Source organism: Ostrinia furnacalis, unplaced genomic scaffold, assembly GCF_004193835.3.
Source record: "Ostrinia furnacalis isolate ACB-3 unplaced genomic scaffold, ASM419383v2 OfSCF2155, whole genome shotgun sequence".
Lineage (NCBI taxonomy): Eukaryota > Metazoa > Arthropoda > Insecta > Lepidoptera > Crambidae > Ostrinia > Ostrinia furnacalis.
The window spans coordinates 530,281-552,356 of NW_021132394.1; the positions used below are offsets into that span (position 1 = coordinate 530,281).

The following is a 22,076-nucleotide window of genomic DNA, read 5'->3' on the forward strand; positions in this document are numbered from 1 at the left end:
GAGCAAGTGCAATAGTATTTTTATTTTCCAAAAAAAGTTATTTTCTCTAGTAGCCTGGTTTCATGACATATTATCCTAACTCTACGTCACAATACTGTTTATGTATGTATATGTTGGTACACACGTGAGAGTGCCATGAAACCCGGACCCTGTGCGCGGCTGCTGCATGCACAGCGCGCGACAGTCTGACGCTTCCCTATTTATTTACTACCCTCATAACCTAAGTTGACTGTACGCCCCACCTTGAACCCTATTGGCATGCTCTTTAGTAGGCTGTGACAATGTTACTTATCCCTCGTATACCTCAAACAGTTACTATGACTTCCCGTTAGCATAATCACTGAACATCAACCACATCGCGGTATGAATATGACTGTCTCTTTCTCTATCTATCTTTTTTTTACTCTGAGTCATACTGACTGTTTGATTTTTTTTCACTACTTCTTTTAATTTTTTGTCTGTTTTGTTTTATTTTTTTAAGAATAGTGTTTTTTTTTGCTTGTGAAACGCCAACCCTCGCTAATGATCCAAGCAACCCAAGCTCTGTTTGTTTGAAGCCGTCAAAGACGATCCGAACACGGCTCGACCGCACGCCGTTCGACTAACATGCGATACCTACAGCAGGCAGTAACGATAACCAATGTACAGTACACAGTAATAATAATGTAGACTCTGACCGGATTGTACAGTTACTGCTGTAGTGGTACGTTTTATTTGAGTGTGGAGTGGATTTTCTTGAATACGAAAGTTGATACACATGCGACTCGCTCGCCATACTAACACTAAAGAATAACCGTTTTCGGTCGACCTGTCTCTTTCCTTTTGCCGTTGTGTTGTCTGTGTTTTATTTTTATTTTTGTGTTTTATTTTTTTTGTGTTTATTTTTTGTTTGTGAATGTTGTCCCCTAGCGTATTACTATGTCGGGGTGTGTTGTCAGTCAAGGGTGAAAGCGTCAAACTGGGCGGCGAGGGTCCTCATCCGTAGTGGCTTGCCTTGGAGATGCCTTCACTGTGTTATTTTGCGTTTGTTAGGCTTGATGTAGTGTCCTATGTTAATGTATATAGCGATACCTAGGCGAGGCGGCTATCGGTGAGTATAGTATGTAGATGGTATTATAATCAGAGTGTTTATTAACCTTTTTTTATTAAAACAAAACGTAACCGTACAAAAGTCCTGTTTAGCTTTCTAACTATTTAGAATTGCGTCGTGGAAATGTTATGTTGAAGTAAACGCTTACAATTTCTATTTACGTATTTTAGCTACGCTATTTTTTAAAATTTACAAAAGTATTTAGATCGAAACAGTAGTTTGATAGCGCTTGATGATAATATTTCCACGATGCGTGTCGTTTCAATACTAAACAATCGTGAACTCCTTGGCTCCTTAAATGTTTTAATAAAAAAACTAACTTCGCATGGTAGATGTTGTTAGAATAAGTACCTACTGATCGCGCGCGCCGCGCCGGAGTAGGATTCGAGTCGGTCCCCGTCGCTTAGGGTAGCGTAGTCGGTCGTCCAGCAGGGTAGTCTTGACCCCGTTTAGTTTGGTTCCGTTTAGTTGTTTATTTTATTTTTTTGTTTGGTTGTCACTCTTCAGAGTCATATTCGCCAGACACACACGCATCGACACACACATTATTCCGTTCCTTTGTTTTATTTTACTCTAAGGGTCTGTTTTTGTGTTGGCCTCTGGCGCAAGGCGTGGCCTGGTGTGCGCGGCCTTATGTTCGACCGATGACGTCATCATATTTTTAACTACCTACGTAACTTTATGCCGTAATTGGATTTCAAATTTATTTATTTTTCGCTAACGCTATAGCTGAGCTTTTAAATGGAATTTTGTGTCAGTAATTAGTTAAAATTGAAATTTTAAATTGGTAATTAGATAAATTGGCATTTGAATCTTTTTGAATTAATGTAGGCGAGTATTTTGTATTTTGGAGTTATTCTAGTAACATTGTAACTGTGTGTAACCGTGCTACCGCTTCAATTTCGCCCTTTTTAAACTTGAAGTAAAGGACATGAATAAAGGCTTTGCTTTATTTAAAATAGAGTTCCTTTTTGGGAACTAAGCAAGTTTGCGCTACGAATGATAATACATATAATAGTATAAGTCGTGTGCATCTTAAAATTTTAAAATCACGTTCTTTTACCAATGCTATCTTAGGTGTGTATTTAAAAATACGTAGAAATTGAAATAAGATGTTTCTAATTATTGTATGGGGTATTTAACTCAGGAACTCAGTAAATATCACTAAATAAAATGTGTTACTAAATTCACCTTGGGTTACTTGTTTAAAATAATTACTAAACTACTTTTACCATAGTATGTTGCTTGTTTAAGACTAAAAATTACTATATTCAATTATGTCTTTAAAAAGCTTCAAATTCAAATTATTTATTGCATATTAAGTGTTTACATGGGTCTTAATCTAAACAATTGAGCTTGATGTCAACTAAAATGACTTTTAAACCCGAGTAACTAACATTTACAAAGCTATAAAGTAATAAAAAAAAATCCCAATTACTTTTCAATTACCATAAATTGTACCACTGATAAACTGTTGCATCTTGTCGTTTAATACAAAATCCCAACATCTTTCCTATCTAGAACAATGTTGCTCGTCTCTGTACAACTAAAACACTGTTGCTTCAACTACAATAACTCCAACCCTAGAAGTATGGTGACGTCGGGTCGGTTACTAAGTAGGTCGGTCGGTAGGACGGCGGAACGGAGTGGAGCGAGGCGCGGGTAGAGCGCTGTTGTTGGCAGCCGCGGCCCGCGCTGGAGACAGAGGTGTAGCGGCGACGACTCACGGTACCGACATAGGTAGAGGCAGGGCCAACGACATGTACATGCTAGGGTGTAACCGCCACTCAATTGGCCAGTAAACCGACTGCAACAACGACGTGTAGAATCGCTAGTACTTAACTGCCACCGAATTGACAATTTACTAATCGACTGTTGTAACACTTTGACGCAAAATGCCACTCAATTGGCCAGTAAGCCGACTGAGGGCGCAACTGCGACTGNAATCACTGAATTGGCCAGTTAATCGACTGTGTCTATAGTAACACTAGGACTCAACCGCCACTGATTGTAATGCGACTGCTTCAACGACATGTAGCAGGCTAGGGTGTAACCGCCACTCAATTGGCCAGTAAACCGACTGAGGACGCAACTACCAATTAATCGACTGTAGAAATAACACTAGGACTCAACCGCCACTGATTGTAATGCGACTGCCTTAACGACATGTAGATGGCTAGGGTGAAACCGCCACTCAATTGGCCAGTAAACCGACTGAGGACGCAACTACCAGTAAACCGACTGAAACTTGTGAATTGGCCAATTAATCGACTGTAGAAATAGCAACACTAGGACTCAACCGCCACTGATTGTAATGCGACTGCTTCAACGACATGTAGCAGGCTATGGTGTAACCGCCACTCAATTGGCCAAAACCGACTGAGGACGCAACTACCAGTAAACCGACTGAAACTTGTGAATTGGCCAATTAATCGACTGTAGAAATAGCAACACTAGGACTCAACCGCCACTGATTGTAATGCGATTGCCTTAATGACGTGTAGATGGCTAGGGTGTAACCGCCACTCAATTGGCCAATAAAGGACTAGACTACCAGTAAACTGACTGAGAACTCAACTGCCAGTTAATTGGCCGACTTGTAGCAACGCTAGGACATAACTGCCACAGTGAATCTACTGTAGTAAAAGTAGGGCTCAACTGCCATTGAATTCGCCAGGAAATTTACTAAGGACTAGAATGCCAATGAATTGGTCGACATGTAGCAACGCTAGGACTTAACTGCCACAGTAAATCTACTGTAGTAAAACTAGGGCTCAACTGCCATTGAATTCGCCAGGAAATTTACTAAGGACTTGAATGCCAATGAATTGGTCGACATGTAGCTTTGCTAGGATGCAACTGCCTGGCTAAGATGAAATGAAAGAAGAAACTAAGATGAAAGGATAGATTGGCAGTTGTAATTTACTACCTCAAAAACATGTAGCAACGCTAGGGCAAAACTGCTACTGAGTTTGCCAGTAAACCCAACTGAGGGTTCAACTGCCATTAAATTGGTCAATAAATTGACTAAGGACTCAACTGCCACTGGCCGATATTGGCAGTTGTAATTCAACTGTTCCAACGATATGTAACAAAACTAGGACGCAACTGTTACTGAATTGGCCAGTAAATCGACTGAGGTCTCAATTAGCAGTTGTAATTCAACTGCTACAATAACGCGTGGAAACGATATGACTTAACTGCCACTGAAATGGTTAGTAGATCGACTGATGTCTTAATTCCAACTGAGTTGTCGACATTTAGCAGCTACATTAGTATGTATCTGCGACTAAAAACGGCCGGACTGTTTGGAAATGGTTTGAGTGTGACTAGAAATCATTTTGCTGAAGCTAGAAACGGACTGACTTTTTAATGTGATGACTAACTGCACTGACTGGCTATCGGTAGGGGTCACTTTGACATTGTTATTTGGGATGTAGAAGTATTTTGGGTGATTAATATTTATTTCGAAATTTAACACCTTGGAATGGACTGGAAGTAAGTAGTAGTTAGATTCCTTTAAACCGTATCTTTCCATGAAAGTTGCTGCAAAAAATGGATACTAAAATATTAAGCAACTAGTAAATAGTGGTAAAGGGCATAAGATGAAATTTAATTGATTTTATTTACTAATATTTGTTGTGAGTAAAAAACTTACTTCCACGAAGATGACGTTTCACTTGTATAACAAGTAACAACAAGAGTTTGACTTGACTTTGGCAGCTTGACTGATTTTAGAATCGTGAGACTTACTTCTGTTGTTTCGTATCGAGCACATCACAGGTAAACCAGATTTATTACCATAACGAATGTCGTTGGCTCACCTTTTGCGTTTGAACTAGTTCTGNTGCGACTGAATTGGCCAATTAATCGACTGTAGAAATAACACTAGGACTCAACCGCCACTGATTGTAATGCGACTGCCTTAACGACATGTAGATGGCTAGGGTGTAACCGCCACTCAATTGGCCAAAACCGACTGAGGACGCAACTACCAGTAAACCGACTAAAACTTGTGAATTGGCCAATTAATCGACTGTAGAAATAACATTAGGACTCAACCGCCACTGATTGTAATGCGACTGCCTTAACGACATGTAGATGCTAGGGTGTAACCGCCACTCAATTGGCCAGTAAACCGACTGAGGACGCAACTACCAGTAAACCGACTGAAAACTTGTGAATTGGCCAATTCATCGACTGTAGATATAGCAACACTAGGACTCAACCGCCACTGATTGTAATGCGACTGCCTTAACGACATATAGATGGCTAGGGTGTAACCGCCACTCAATTGGCCAGTAAACCGACTGAGGACGCAACTACCAGTAAACCGACTGAAAACTTGTGAATTGGCCAATTAATCGACTGTAGAAATAGCAACACTAGGACTCAACCGCCACTGATTGTAATGCGACTGTTTCAACGACATGTAGCAGGCTAGGGTGTAACCGCCACTCAATTGGCCAATAAAGGACTAGACTACCAGTAAACTGACTGAGAACTCAACTGCCAGTAAATTGGTCGACATGTAGCAACGCTAGGAATTAACTGCCACAGTAAATCTACTGTAGTAAAACTAGGAGTCAATTGCCAACGAATTCGCTAGGCTTACTAAGGACTTAACCGCCAATGAATTGGCCGACATGTAGCTACGCTAGGACGCAACTGTCACTGAATTCGCCAGTAAACTCGGTGTGAACTTCCACTGAATGTTTCGATATGTAGTTACGCTAGGACTCAACTGCCACTGAATAGGCCATTAAAACTACTGTGGAAGTTGTCCACTGAGTTGGCCAACATGTAGCTTTCCTAGGATGCAACTGCCTGGCTAAGATGAAAGGATAGATTGGCAGTTGTAATTTACTACCTCAAAAACATGTAGCAACGCTAGGGCAAAACTGCTACTGAGTTTTCCAGTAAACTGAGGGTTCAACTGCCATTAAATTGGTCAATAAATCGGCAAGGACTCAACTGCCACTCTGGCCGATATATTGGCAGTTGTAATTCAACTGCTCCAACGACATGTAACAAAGCTAGGACGCAACTGTTACTGAATTGGCCAGTAAACCGACTGAGGTCTCAATTAGCAGTTGTAATTCAACTGCTACAATAACGCGTGGAAACGATAGGACTTAACTGCCACTGAAATGGTCAGTAGATCTACTGATGTCTTAATTCCAACTGAGTTGTCGACATGTAGCAGCTACATTAGTATGTATCTGCGACTTAAAACGGCCGGACTGTTTGGAAATGGTTTGAGTGTGACTAGAAACCATTTAGCTGAAGCTAGAAACGGACTGACTTTTTAATGTGATGACTAACTGCACTGACTAGCTATCGGTAGGGGTCATTTTAACATTGCTTTTTGGGATATAAAAGTATTATGGGGGATTAATATTTATTTCGATTGGGATTGATTGGAAGTAGTAGTTAGATTCATTTAACCATCCATGGAAGTTGCTGCAAAAATGAATACTAACGTGTTAAGCAACTAATATAAATAGTGGTAAAGAGCATACTTAAGATGAAATTTACTTGTTATTTTATTTACTAATATTTATCTGGTTGTGAGTAAAAAACTTACTTCCACGGAGATGACATACATACCTACACTTGACTTTGGCAGCTTGACTGAATTTAGAATCGTGAGACTTACTTCTGTTGTTTCGTATCGAGCACATCACAGGTAAATCAGATTTGTTACCATAACGAATGTCGTTGGCTCACCTTTTGCGTTTGACCTAGTTCTGTTTTCTCGTCTGTCATGCAACCCACGTCTTCCGCGTAGCCTTCCCTTACAAAACAAACGAACACCGGTCACCTGTTTATTTGTTTTGTGCGCACCGGAGTCGTGCACTCCCGCTTGTAGGTCACTAGGGGCGCATGGCACCGGCACGTAGTGCATGCCGTAGCGCGGCATCCGAGTACAGACATCGCCCGAGACATCCACACCACACTCGAATAGTCGCGGTCGGGCGGCGGACGGGCGTCGGGCGGCCCTGCAAGTGATGTTGGTTGCAGCTGCGCGTGGTGCGGGCCTTCAAGTCGACGTTGGAGGACCTGGAGGAGCGCCTGAGCGCGCATTCGGCGGCCGGCCTTCGCTCGCGGCTGCGCGCGCCGCCCGCCGACATCGCCTACATCGACGCCGACGAGCCCGCGCCCAAAGCCGAGACCACCATATTCTAAACACTCACTCACCCGACCGCACCCGCTGCGCCCGCTCGCGGGCTCACAGCGTCCGCTCTCGTGACCGAGCCGTGCGGCTCTGACGCAATCAATTCGCATAATACTTTGACGCGTTCTTGTGACGTGATCACGCCTGTAGCGTGACAAAACGAATGCACGAATCTTGACAACCACCTTCGATTAATTTTGTTGATTGTTGAATGCTGTACGCATTGCCGTTTTCGATTGAAAACGTTATTTTTTGTCTGATTACTTGTGTAATTGAATACGAAGGGGCGTGCTGAGATCGGCAGGCGAGCGACGAGCGACCCGCGAGGGGGCGCACCGGTTTTGTTTTGTTTCTGTTGTTACGACGACCTGTACTTACGCGACCGCTCGCCCGGCGCCCTATAGCAATAATGACGACTTGACGTAGGCCCGTAGGACCTTTAGGTTAGTTACCCAGTCGAACACTGCTATTTTAGAAACGAACATATTTGTACATAACTTAGAGACTCTTTACTATCTTAATAATATGTATATCGGAGCAGTGATATTTTATATAGGTAGCTATTGTAAACGGAAGTGATGAAACTCCATTTTAATAAAAATGTAACTTTTTAATAATTAGACTTTGAAATTTTACTGAGGATTTAAAAGATTTTAACGTTTTCGACTCTCACTAGCTTTTTGTGTAAGTAGTTTGTTACGAGGTATTTTACTGCGAAGTTATCTTGAATACTTTACTCGGCAGCTTGTGTGTTTTGTTTCATAGTAAATTTTGGGACCACTTTTAAACCCGTTTCTAACTTTTGCGATATCGTTTGCTGTATGATCGTCTGACGCGACGCCTAAAGTTTAGTATGAAGAGACACCGCACGCTTGACTAAACATCAGACGAGAGCTACTAAGATGTAATTAACTCCTGGTTTGCGAATGTTACGAGAACTATTTACATTGAATAAATTTTGAAGCAAACATAGCATTTTCTTTCGCCACTCGTAGAGTATTGGTGGGGCGCCCAGTTTTAGCAGAATCGCTCTATTTCAGATGTTGACGGTAAGTGCCTAGTAGCTCTGAGTCGCTAGGGGAGCCTCGTAAGTACCGCCGCGTAGGTCGCATGCGACGTACTTAGTGCTTGTAACGCGGTGGGGCCGCCATCTTGTCGCCGCCATCTTGTGCTCGGCGCGCGACAAGATGGCAGCCCGCTAGTTATAAGCGTCTCGTGTCGAGTATGTATCGATGAAATGTATATTATTTTTTATTTTGGTACAAAATGTTGTTTACAATGTTGATTTTACATTTTTGCTTCGCATTTATAGTGTGATCATGCTTATGTTACAGTGTTATGCATGTATACAAGTGTCTGTGAGTATGCACAATTTGTATTTTCCCCTTTTTTATTATTATTAATATTAGATGTTTGGTAAGAGATTTCGATAATTAAAGTATGATTTATTATTTAATAAATTAGTGAGTAGTGTTTATCTGATTATCGGAGTCTCAGTAAAGGGTTTTATATTCGAATTTTTATTTTCTTTTTTCATAATATTATCATAAAATTTAAATAGATCTAACTACCAAACTTCTAACACAGTAGTATGTAAGCAGATAAAATAAATAATACTTTTAGTCTACAAAAAAAGTCGAAATATGCATAAATATGTATATCTCCACGTTTACACCAAAATTAATAAAATAAGTAACATCATATTATGAAAACTAAAAAGGCTTTTACTTTTTTTTCGTTTATTTTGTTAATCATAACTCGGTTGTGTATGTACTTATTTAAGTTGGTTACGTAATTTATTTTTGAGTTTTATGTAACGATTCTTTTATTGTTAAAAATACATACTTAACCGGCACCATAAACGTTCATTTTTAATATTAAAACTAATTTCAATAAAAGTATTTATTTAAAGGAATACGGATATTTCATTTCTACCTGGAACACTGGTACAAGCCGCGCAGTAGCTCACATACCGGATATTTTCTTTCTCTGCGTAGTAGTAGCTTCGTCACGATCCCCGATCCCTAGTCGGATGCCCTCGAACCCCAGCTAGTGTGAATGCCCCCTACCTAGTTCAGTTAGGCACCCTACTAACGAGACTGCTTTCTAAACAACTCCTTAGTTCTACAGCTCTTCACTTCTTGTAGTTTTGAGATTCTAAAGCCAAATGTTTAATTTCAAATTGAGAATGAATTCAGAAATTTGGTTTTGGAATGCCAATAGTTTTTGTTTGTGCGATTGGCAACAAAGCAGTTTTGTTCCGCGATCGCGGAGGCGGACGGCACACTGACGCGTCCGTGGTTGTTTTACAGCAAAAGGCAGACATATTGGCCGGCCGCAGGATTTTTGTCAATAATTATTTGGCGGAGCATCGAAGAATCAGCGTCCAATCTGGCGGCAGCTCGCTTCCTGCCCTCAGCCCCGTCTCGCATCAGAGCGATGACTAACGCCCTAGCGAACGCTGGACAACTGTCCCTCCCCCACACACGACTGTACCTCGACCACCAGTTGTTGAGAAAACAAAACCAAGTACTGCCATTTAAAAAACAAAACAAAAAACTAAAATTTACTCGTGAGGATTCTAAAATATTACAAAATAAACGTCATTTTTTAAAAATTCTTTACTAATATGTAAATGCGGTAGCCGTAAGATTAATGTTTACTAAAATTTTAGAGTTAAGAAAATATTAGAAACTCGCAAAAAGTATATTGAATAGATTGTAACTATGGTGCACCATTATTTAGATGGAGTTTTCTAGATTTTTAGCAGGACTGTCCGTTTGACACAAACAAAATAAACGGTTCAGACATATTTATTTTTTAACGAAATATATCATGAAGGTTACTTTCTGTAAATACATACTTTCCTTACTCTCATCGTTTTTATAATTGATATTTACAAATAAATATTATACATGTGTTGTACTAAAAGTAAAAATATATTACTAAATATAAAATACATGTGCCATTTTTTATATATTAAAATGACAAATTCACAATTTGTGCTACTCAAGTGCTTTTATAAACGTTTTAAATTAGGGTGATATTTAAATTTGCTTGTTATTTGTTTATTATTGTGTTTTATGTTGGAAACGAATGCGTTTTTAGATATTGTGTGTCGAGGACATGGTCTTGTTGAGTGTTTAGATATATAGAGCTCGTTGTATTTTGATCCCGTAGAGTGTGCAGTTGGTCCCTCTGTATGTACACGATTGTCAACCACACGACTGCTATGCTGATTTTTATTTTATTATTATTATTTGAAGGTTTAAAATAGTAACGAGATAGCAATACTGTAGTGCTCGCATACATCGAATGCTGAGAGACTAGATATAATCACGGTATAATTAAATATATGATAAACACTGGATGCATGGAACTAAATGATTGAACACAACGATACCGACACACTTTTCTGTCTACTTTACCTTGGCTTCGGCAACTGTACGCAACTTTCTGAGCTTTAAGCGTTTGTCTCAAATACTCTTGAGCTTCTCTCGTTGTAGCTACAACGGGTCAAAAGCTCTCGCCTCTTGCACGCATTTTTGTTCTGTATCAGATTTGATTGCATAGTATTTTGAGACAAATTTGCAGACTATAATATTCAATTCATATAGCAGCTTGACGCTACAAAATGTTAATGGCTCGCTGTAAGTTTTGGCAAAGTATACATCGTTGAACCGATGTATACTTTGTTGTACCGTCGCCGAAGCACCCACCACTCCTTTCACACACTGTACACAACTTTCCACTACTCTGTGGTCTTCCATCTTTTTCTACTAACCTAATTTCTTTTTCTTTATTTTCACTTTCTTCAAAGGTATCGGATCTCAAGCAAATTTAACTATCCTTGGAGTATGTCTCTGGAATATTAGTGATCTTAAACTTGTTTATATGTTAAGTATAAAGTATATAGAATATGAATATAACATATTGATTCCTAAAATTCGTAAAATGCACATCGTGTAGTGAAAACTTTAAACATTGCCTGCTACATGAATGTTAAAATTAGATAATAGTATATATAAAAGAAACTTATATTTAAAAATATTAAAATTCATGTCTTGGTGTACACCAAAGTTAGTTGTAAACGATAAAAATATTTTTTTCTAAAGTCTAAATAACGCTTATAGTGATAACACGCCTATAGTGAGTCACGAGAACAACAATAGCGTCGCATGAATCCTGCTGTATCTAAATAAACTGGTACTCTGTTAATTCACTAACGCTTCATGTCTTTAAAGATTAGTAATAAAGTATCTATACTCCAAAGTAAATTTCATTTCACCCAACTATGCCGAGCCGGGAGCTGCGTTTCTAAGGTAACTGCCTTGACGTTGTTGTCTGGGGGGGCAGCCGGCCCCCCCTGTGTCGTACGGTGTTTCGATGTTAGCCGCTTCCAGCTCGCTCTTCGTAGAACACTCCTTAGCTCTAGGCTAGAGTCAGGGCGCCCTCAGTGTGTTTGCCAAGCGATACTACACCGCTCTCGGACAATGATTTAGCTGCGATTTTGTATTCTGAATCCTGAAGCTAACTAGAATACAAATATACAAAATCTATGCTAACTGATCAGCAACCGAGTTCTAAAAACTGTCGTGTATTATTTCTTAGCTGACCCACTGAGCTCGCGCTGACATGTACGCTTCACTTAGAACTGCCATGCTAAATAGAATTGTACATAGTTCTGCACTACTATAGGATCTCATAACGACATAGGATCAACGTATCCATTGTAAATGCTTGTGTACACTAGTCTGTAGCCCTAGATGATACATCAATAGACATCTGGTATGTGAGCGGCGACGTAAAACAATATATGTGCTTCTAGATAGTTCGCATGAGATCAATACTGAACAGATACACAACGTGTCGTCCGACACACACATAAACAGGAATAAATCGATGTTAAAGCTTCACGATGACGTCACACGATAAATGTTCGATGTATAACGGTCAATGTTGAAAAATGTGTTATGTTTTATTTGGTTTATGTTAATTTAATTTATGTTCACGATTATTGAAACGATGTAACGGAGCCCTGGATGAAACTGTAAACAGAAAGTTAAATAGTTGTAAGTGCACACCCCATGAATGTGCTTCTTAAGGTTATAGGACGAGCCCTGCGTTACTTTATGTTCCTACTCTATATTTTGTTTATTTCTTCCTACAACTTCATCGCTTCGCGAAGCACTGCTTCGGTCAGTCCCCAATGAACTTCTACTTTCCAACATACACTTTATTTGTGATAATACTTCCACTTGCTGTTGCGTCGAACGTTATTCTAAAATCATTTTTTAAAGTTCTAAATGAAGTTCATTTTTTCAATAAATGAAGTCAGCAAAAAGGCATTCATTTGTTTTGCAGCCAAATGAAGTGAAATTAGGATCGCGTTCGACCTCACTGCCGAGCTGCGTCTGTATACCTCTCGCGCCCGTTTCTTCTCGTGCCGTGACTCTTTACTTCATGTTCTCGTTTTTATTTTCTTTTCCATGATCCCATTGCACCGGAAGGTCATAGGTGGCGAGTTACAAGAGCGCTTGATACCGGTGCCCTACAGCAAGACGTCAACCGACCAAGCTGTAAGATTTGACTCAATTATGCCGGCGCCTGCTGAATTTGCTCACACGTCTCTTGTCTAACTTTTATGTTGACCTTTTTTGTTTTTTATACGTTCAACTTTAATACTGTACTGTCTATCTACCTACAACTTTGTCCGTTCTCTATACTATTGTCCCATGCCTGAACTGTTGCGCCGGCCTTTCAGTTTGGTTCATTTAAATGAAGTAAGAGTGGGTTCATTTGTTTTAATGGTTAATGAATGATAACTGAATGGGTCGGCGTACTGCATGCGCAAGTTTGTCATCCATCTTGCATGTCCCCTGACGCATGCGCTGTGTTATTCATTACATTTTTTGGATCGCAATGTCTTTAATGTTTGGAGGATTGTATTATTCTTTTATTCAACAGCAATCGACTTCAAAATATTTCTCGATTCCGCTTTTTTCATTGAGAATTATGAAAACTAGATTGAGAATTCAAATATACAAAATCAACAAAAGGTTTAATTAAATTAAATGAAATTACCTTCGTATTTTCAGTAACGTCAGAACAGTTAGTAAATTAATTGAAGTCGATTATTTTCTTAAGTTTTTCTGTAAATACTTATCTGTTGATTATGATCTGGGATTGTTTGTACAGTTTTCGTTTTTATGTGTATTGTAATCGTTTCTATGGCAGTGTAAATAATGTTTGATTGTGATCCCAGTGAGTCTAAAGTGTTCGAATAATGTCCACTCCGGTTCTCCGTTGTCAAAAATAGGGTACTTTATTAAGAATCTAAAGTTTTAAATTCTTGAAGTCGTCAATAAAGATAATGGAGCTTAATTTTAAGTTGGCATCATACTCATCGTAGTTTTCCGTATTATATTTTGCCTCACACAATGCACCATTAAATTCGTGGGGTTCAAACTCTTCTATCAGTAGCATCACGAAACGCCAGGGATTCGTATTGGATTCGCTTTCGACTCATCCTAAGATTAGAGCATTTGACGCAACAATAGCTTTTAGATTAAAATTTTCTTAATAGGCTAGTGGACTCGCTTATGCTGCTTTTACACTATGCGGAAATTAGCCGAGTCGAGTCAAAAAAACAGAGGAGTGGGGATGAAATTCATTCATAATTCATCCCCACTCCACTGTTTTTTTGACTTGACTTGGCAAATTTCCGCGCAGTGTAAACGCAGCATAAGACTGTGCGGGTGCCGCCGGCCGTCGGTCCTCTGCGTAGGACATCTCGACCGATCGGTGTTGCTTCGTTAATGTGCATAGTCTGTGTAACATACGGCAGTTCCATAGAGCTTTGCGCGTAGCTCACATAGATGGGTCAATGTCCAAATGCAGTCACAGACGGGGTGCATGGCACATATATTACAAATCTACATCATGCGAGGGCGGCGCACGCGCACGGCTGTCTGTATTCGGGCCGGCGACACTGCATGGCATGCCCGCGGAGACACGGGTTATCTGTGACTGGAATTTTGAATTACCTAACGCTTCGCCTCTTTTTTATGGCTCGGTGTGCTTTTATGTTTCAATTAAACTGTATATTCTTTCGGGATCGTTCAAACAACGTTTGATCGGTCTCGCTGTCGCGTTCGACTCGCTCTGACTTTGACTTTCTTAAATCACTATAATATATCGTCGATGTATATCTAAATAAAAAATTTATATGTCAGCTTCTTTTGTGTGATTCTACTGCTCAAATACTAATAAGTATTTCCCTTATCGAAATCTCAAAAAATACTTGCCTTTCCATTCAAAACCATGACATCTTGGGTATTGTATGGAAAAGTGAGAAACTTTTTTCGATTTCGATGTGCCAGACTCCTCACGCCGTTTCCATGTTTTCGGGTTAGTCGTATCTAGTGAGAGAGATTAGATCTGAAACCACGGAAACAGCGTGAGTAGCTATATTAGAACTGTAGAGGGAGTAGTATGTTTGGGCATCAAAATCACGCTGTAAAAGGAAGCTGACTGATAACTGAGCTGTCAGAGAGCAGTCTCGNTCGTCGATGTATATTTAGATAACATCTTTATAAGTCAGCTTCCTTTACGTGACTCTCCTGCTCAAATACTAATATTTCCCCTATGGCATCTACATACATGGAACTCTCAAAAAATACTTGCCTTTCCAATCAAAACCGTGACATCTCGGGTATTGTATGGAAAAGTGAGATACTTTTTTTGGATTTCGATGTGAGGAGTCCTCACACTGTTTCCATATTTTCAAGTCTAGTGAGAGAGATTAGATCTGAAACCACGGAAACGGCGTGAGTAGCTATATTAGAACTGTAGAGGGAGTAGTATGTTAGGGCATCAAAATCACGCTGTAAAAGGAAGCTGACTGATAACTGAGCTGTCAGAGACCAGTCTCGGTCAGAGCGAGGCGAGCGCGCGCTCCGAGGCGAGGCTAACGTTTGTGGTGGTGGGCAGATCCGCGTGGTGAACGCCTTCCGGCAGGGGCTGGACTCGCGCGGCTCGCTGGCGGACGCGGCGCTGGCGGAGGCGCTGCGCAAGCAGACGGCGCTCAGCAAGCGCTTCTCGCACTCGTCCAGCATCGAGTACGCCGACGCCGCGCACACGCTGGCGCCGCATGACCTCGACGTCGAGCGCCTGTCCTCGCACAGCCACACCGAGACCGCCGTCTAACCCGCGCGCGCCCTCCGACCGATACGCTGCCATCTCCCGTAACAACAACAACCCAAACGATCGTGTATAAAATCATATTTTTAATGTAAAGGATGATCGAGTTTAGTATTTATTTCGACGCGTACGGCCGGGGCGCGGGCCCGTGCCGCATCCACCGGTGTATTTGAGCATAAGTTATTGTTAACTAGTGTGTTTAATTATTCGATTGTTTTGAAAATATTTTATTATTATACGCGCGCGTCGTACCGCGCGCGTCTGTTGAACAAATAAAAAAATATTGTCTAATTATTAATTTTAGATTTAAGCGCAAGGACGAGCGAATGGGCGTGTGTTTTTTGAAAAAAAATAAAATTTTCGCATACCATCGTGTCACCTCTTACACGGAATGAAATGTTTTATATTGCTTTTGTCAAAGACAAGTCGTGGGAGAGGGGGCGAGCGCGGCCGCCTGTATAGCGTGGTCGCGGCCGCGCCCGCTCCCTGCACACACTATATACTAGAACTAAATTATTCAAGTATTAGTTAAGGTGTTTGTTATAAATTTCAATAACTTTTTTTTTTGTTTTTACGACCTTTTCCCCTAAATCTAAGTATACATTTAAGTCATATCTCGAAGCGTAGACGCATCAACTGAAAAGTTTCTATACAAGAACCGTCAAACTGCATTCTTGTGTAAAAACCGAGGTAGTCCACTTTAAACATCTTCAAAATGTTTAAAAATAGAAATAAACATTAAATTGTATAGCTGAAGGTATTTATTTGTAATGCTAGTCTCTTATGAAAACAAAATACTAATTATTCAATTATTATAATGTACTTATTGATTATTGATAAATACTTCAAGTTTATTAAACAAGATATAGTCTACGGTGTAACGAATTGATTTTGGAATTTTTTCTCTATGAGCAATAGCGACGCGCGCGCACCGTCGCGCGGCTGCGTGCACTGCGCGTTACGGACGGCATGACACTTCCCGGACGCTCCAGACGTGTCTCGGACGTGCGAGATGTGTCTCGGACGAACGCGACCTGTCTCGGACGTACGCGACCTGTCCCGTACGCACAGTTAGCTGCAGAGTAATTTGCATTACACATTCCTGTTGTATGTCCAACCTTATTCGTTTGTAATAAAGTTCTACGTCTGACAAACGTGTATACATTCCTGTGCAGCTGATTGTACGCGACCTGTCTCGGACGTACGCGTACTGTCGATCGCACGCGACTTGCCTTGTTGACGCGTAGTCGTGAACGTGCGTAGCGTGCCTCGTACGGTTGAGGCGCGTTACGTGCGTTCACGACGCGTTTCGTGCACGAGACTCGCACGCACGCAGTTGCCCGCACGGCGCGCCCGCCCCGACATAGGCGACGTAGGATCGCAGCAGTGGCATTTTCAACTTATAACGTAAGACATGTACTTTATCGACTAGTGACGAGTTGAAACGAGAGTCGCACCCGAGCGGCGGACCGCTCGCCGCCCACTTGTTTTTAGTAATAAATTGAATCAGAACGATGTAGCGATTCGGCGATGTTCAATTTTGTATAGAACGTTTCATAGTAGCGGTATTGAAGTTGTTACGTTTTATTTGTGAGGCTGGGGCCAGCGCCGGCCAGGCCTGGCGACCGCTATTAAAACTATTAAACAATCTTGTAAGTAATTAAGTATTAGCTTCGAATCAATAAAGCCTTTTTAAAAAATTAGTTAAAAAATGAAACTATTGAAACTTCACATGTTTAAATAAATAATAATTAGTTATGATTTCAGTGAATAGAGAGGTCATGGTATCGTTTTGTGTATATTACTATTTCGTTGATATTCGTTACGAGTTCCCCGATGAAAGACATAAATTAGGAGTCTACTGTACGAAGCTGCGCAGGCGGCACCTAACATTGTTTTGACACGACAGTCTGCCACTAACCATTTTAGGTGATAAGTCCCATTGTTGTATTTTTCGTCTCACAATAAATGAAAATCTATTTTATTGTTTTTAAAACTGTAGTTTTATTTTTTTTGTTTCCTAAGCGAAGCAGGTTCAACTCCCGCTGTAATTGTTTAATCAAAGACTGCCATCATGAAAACCTCAATAAAATGATTATTTTGAAAATCCACGTGTTTCCCTGACAACCCCTNTAACCCTTTTATTATATTCTACGCTAAGTTAAAATAGTAAAAGTTAAGGACAAATGAAAAAAATTAGGACTTCGCAAATAAAAAATTCTAAAAAATTGTCGCCGTTATCAAATTAGTTTACCTACTTGTTAGACTTGTTACGCCACCTACCGTGGAAAAGTTTTTAGTAATTTAGCGAAGTCCTCATTTTACGATATCCCAATGATACTGAAGAAGGTTTGTAGGAGTAAAATATTAGGAAAAAAACTTTTCTGTAAAATCGCAACGATAAAGTTGTAAAAAAATATCAACGCATTCTGTACTATGCGATGCGACCAAAAGTTCAAATAATAATAATTCGCTAGAGGTAAATAAATACCTATAATTAGGTGTACCTACTCGCAACAAATTCATAAATTACAATTTAATGGATTAATGTTACGCAAAACAATTGAATTCAATAACTTCTTGTAAATTACTAACGCTAATAAACGCCTTTTAAGTCGTCAAATAACGCTTAACGATATTGGAAAGTACCAGGGACGCATAATATTCAAAGAGGTAGGCGCTAGTTCAGAGGAAGAAAATGTTATTATACAATTAGCAATCGTATGCCATTGTAATATAGAATAGAATAGAATAGAATAGAATACCTTTATTCAGCATTAACATTTATGTGCATATGTTANCAACCCCTTAACTATATTCTACGCTAAGTTAAAATAGTAAAAGTTAAGGACAGATTGAATAAAATTAGGACTTCGCAAATAAAAAAAACAATTGTCTTCGTTAATTACTTTAGAAAAGCAAACTATGCACCTACTTGTTACGCCATCTACCATGGAAAAGTTTAGTTATTGTTTTTAGTAATTTTGCGAAATCCTCATTTTAAGATATCCCAATGATACTGAAGGTTTGTAGGAGTAAAATATTTTAGGAAAAACATGTATTTTGTAAGTAATCTCAACATTAAAGTAAAAAATTATCTACACATAGTATCTGAGTTGCACAGTGCACTTATCCTATTGATGTGACGTTAAGTTCAAATAATCTCCTATAAGAGGTTCAATTCGCTGGAGGTACTAAATGAATACCTATACTTTCAACAAATTCATAAATACCTACCTAACAATTAAAATGATTAATGTTACGCAACAAAACAATTGAACGTAATAACTTCTTGTAAATTACCAACGCTTTTAAACGCCTTTAAGTCGTCAAATAACGCTTAACGATATTGGAAAGTACCAGGGACGCATAATATTCGAAGAGGTAGGCGCTAGTTCAGAGGAAGAAAATGTTATTATACAATTAGCAATCGTATGCCGTTGTAATAGGGGGCATTTTGCAACAAAGAAATTATGCCCGATGTTCAGCTAACCGTATCAAGGCGAGAAAAAGACAGAAAACTTTCTTTCTCATAAAAGAAATAGAGACAACACTACCACATCTCAATAAAGTCTAATTTAGCACAAATGACGTCATTATTTTGCTGCTATTCAGTAGGAACTACCAGGAGCACATGCAGTTTGAGGAGGTATACTCATGTTCAGAGAAAGAGAGAGAACCTTATAAGCGAGAAAGAGACAAGAATAGTACGCCATTCATAAAATCATTCATAGAACGAGACAACAATACAATAGTGAGTTCAAATAAAGCAATAAATATCAACCGAAAATGAGGGTAGATCCAAAATCTTCTGACACTAACTGTCACAAGCGAAAAATTAATTGTTGTAGTTTTCATTTTGAGTTAATGTGTCAGTTTTTATAAAGTTAATTACAAAAACAAGACCTCTGGTTCATTAAACAGAAAATTATGTGCTTTATTATTAACTAGCTTTTCGCCCGCGGCTTCGCGCGCGTGGACTACATTATCTACATATTTTACGAAACCCTATTTTTTTCTAAAATAAAATTTAGCTTGTGTTACTCGTGGATAATGTAGCTTTCGAATGGTGAAATAATTTTTAAAAACGGTCCAGTAGTTTTTGAGCCTATTCATTACAACCAAACAAACAAACAAAGTTTTCCTCTTTATAATATTAGTGTAGATAAAGTGTCATCGCTTGAATGAAAGTAAGTAAGTAGGTATATGAGTAGTTTTTGTTTTGTAAAACATCCAAAGTAACCCGTTTCTATTACGTGTTATGCGTTCGTTTCATTGGTTCATTGCGTCAGGAAAGGTACGATGGCGGATTCGATTTCTGCTGGTGGCAATTAGAAATATGACGAGCAAAAAGTATCATATTATATTCATTTGTTTCTTATTGCTTAATTATATCTATAGGTGTTTAGTTGGAACATAATAAAAAGTAGTTTTTTTCTAAAATATTAGCCAAAAATGATGAAACTAGTTTTAGAAAAAGTAGATTTATTTACAATTCGTCTTATATCTATAAAACAATTAGTCAATCTTAGAACAACATCACTGGTCTCAGGGGAAGTTGAGGAGGCCGGGCGGAGGCTCCGGCGGCATAAACTGCGGCAGAGGCACGTTTGGATCTGAAACAATAATGGTTTATTAGTTATTTATTGTGGGACCTGCCCTGCTCATTGCCACTTCAGCTTGCTAATCCGTCGGGCTATGTCAGCGACTTTAGTTCGTTTACGGCAGCCGCTACCAATCGATCAACGTGGAAAGCATTGGGGGAGGCCTATGTTCAGCAGTGGACGTCCTATGGCTGAGATGATGATGATGATGACATTTGTTCAGCAGTTTAGGCGTTAAAATGTTATAGACTGAGTTATGCACTTCGCTTTTATATTTTGAGTAACATTTTCTTGACAACAGTTAGAAAATGCCGCTAACTTTTTAAATTATCACGCCTTTTAGCCAAGATTTTTTTATAGATGACCACGTGGCATGTGTGCGTGTCTCTGGAAGTTACGTCGACTGGAATGCTGTTGAACACAATACTCAATGCAAAAGTTGCCCAAGTTCATGTAACAAATATAAGCTTTTTTCCAGAAGTACTGTCGGCTCAGCGATTTTGGTCTGCTATGAAATTGTTGGTCTAAAACTCCCGAGGTTCGAACCCACAATCCCGGCGTAGGAGGCCGACAACTTTACCGCTGAGCCGACAGTACGTGATAGCGTTCAGCGAAACTTTAAATCGCTTTGAATTTACACACGAGGTTTGTAGGTCAAGGACGTCACGAATTTCCTTCTAAAATTAATGTATTCTACATTCATTTACGAGTATCTCTCTAGAATGTACGCAAATTTTGCAAAATTCATATTCAATTCATGGACTATTTACACGGGTCTCCTTTTCGAGTCTAGATTCTGGAGGTGACGTCAATAATTCACTTAAAATAATTAACGTTTTACTAATAAGGAAATTTTAAATTCGGTAGTAGCTCCGGACTTTTTCTGGCTATTACAGAAATAACCGATCATATTATTGTTTTAATAAATTATAATTACCTAGTTCTGTATGCACCGCGTCCAGAATTGCCTACAAGATAAGAGTGTGTCATGTAAGATAAGTTCACCCTATCAATATGAAGTGTTTTCAAAGTCAGTCTGGATTAGTTCATATTTATCTTTACTGCTTGCCGATTTAATATACCGATAATATTAAAATGTATGTCTTCCCTATGCAAACAATAACAATACCTATCAAACGTAAAACGGTCATGTGGTTTACCACAATTATTAATAATAACCCAAATTATCGTTAATTTTGTAGCTCAGTCAGTGTTCCGATCTGTCTTCTTATTACATTTTCACTGCACAACGTCCCACAACCACACAGGCCATTAGAAGGGGGACAGCAAGGAGCTTCTAGTCTGCCCGGTGGCTGCGGAAGATCCTAAACGCGGGGAATCTAATCTAGTGCATCTCTACATCAAAACTAGGCGGCTTACCGATCTTGAACCCATGAGCAGGAGCGGCAGTGTGTCCGATAGCGACACAAGAAACTAGACTAAAGCCTGGTCCGTGAGCACGTAGAATCCCGTCCAATGACCCCAAGCTGCCCATCCTTGTCGCTCGCACGTAATCATGTTGCTGTCGCGCTCGCACGCAATATAATTACGCGCGAGCGATAAGGATGGGTAGCTTGGGGTCATTGGACGGGGTTCTACGTGCTCACGGACCAGGCTTTAGTCTAGTTTCGTGTAGTAGACGCCAAGCCAAGGTGACTACAAAAGTGAGCACGTGTCCCACAATCTAAGACCTTATCTTGGGTGGCGGGGAATCTAGTCTAGTGCATCTCTACAGCGACTCACCCATCTTGAGCCCATAGGCGAGCGGCGGCGGCGAGCCGGGTAGCGACAGTGCGTCCCACAGCGACACAAGAAGCTATATTGGGAGGTAGCATGTCCCACAGCACAGCAAAGGAGCTTCTAGCCTCCTAAGTGAGTATGGAAGACACTAAACGTCTAAAATGTAGTCTAGTGCGACTCACCCATCTTGAGCCCGTGGGCGGGCGGCGTGAGCAGCGGCTGGGCGGGCGGGCGGCGCGGGTATGAGGTAGTATCTCATAGC

The 22,076-nt window shown here is 40.0% G+C and overlaps 1 protein-coding gene across 1 annotated transcript in view; it reads left to right on the forward strand.

Annotated features, from left to right (window-relative positions):
* PMCA (plasma membrane calcium-transporting ATPase 3) overlaps positions 1–17,466 on the forward strand; it is a 150,587-nt gene extending 133,121 nt beyond the window's left edge. Inside the window, exons 23-24 of the mRNA XM_028307276.1 lie at positions 12,779–12,847; positions 15,261–17,466. Coding sequence (XP_028163077.1) covers positions 12,779–12,847; positions 15,261–15,476 — 285 coding nt within the window. The 3' untranslated portion in view covers positions 15,477–17,466. The remainder of the gene's footprint in view (positions 1–12,778; positions 12,848–15,260) is intronic.
* Positions 17,467–22,076: the final 4,610 nt, after the last annotated feature.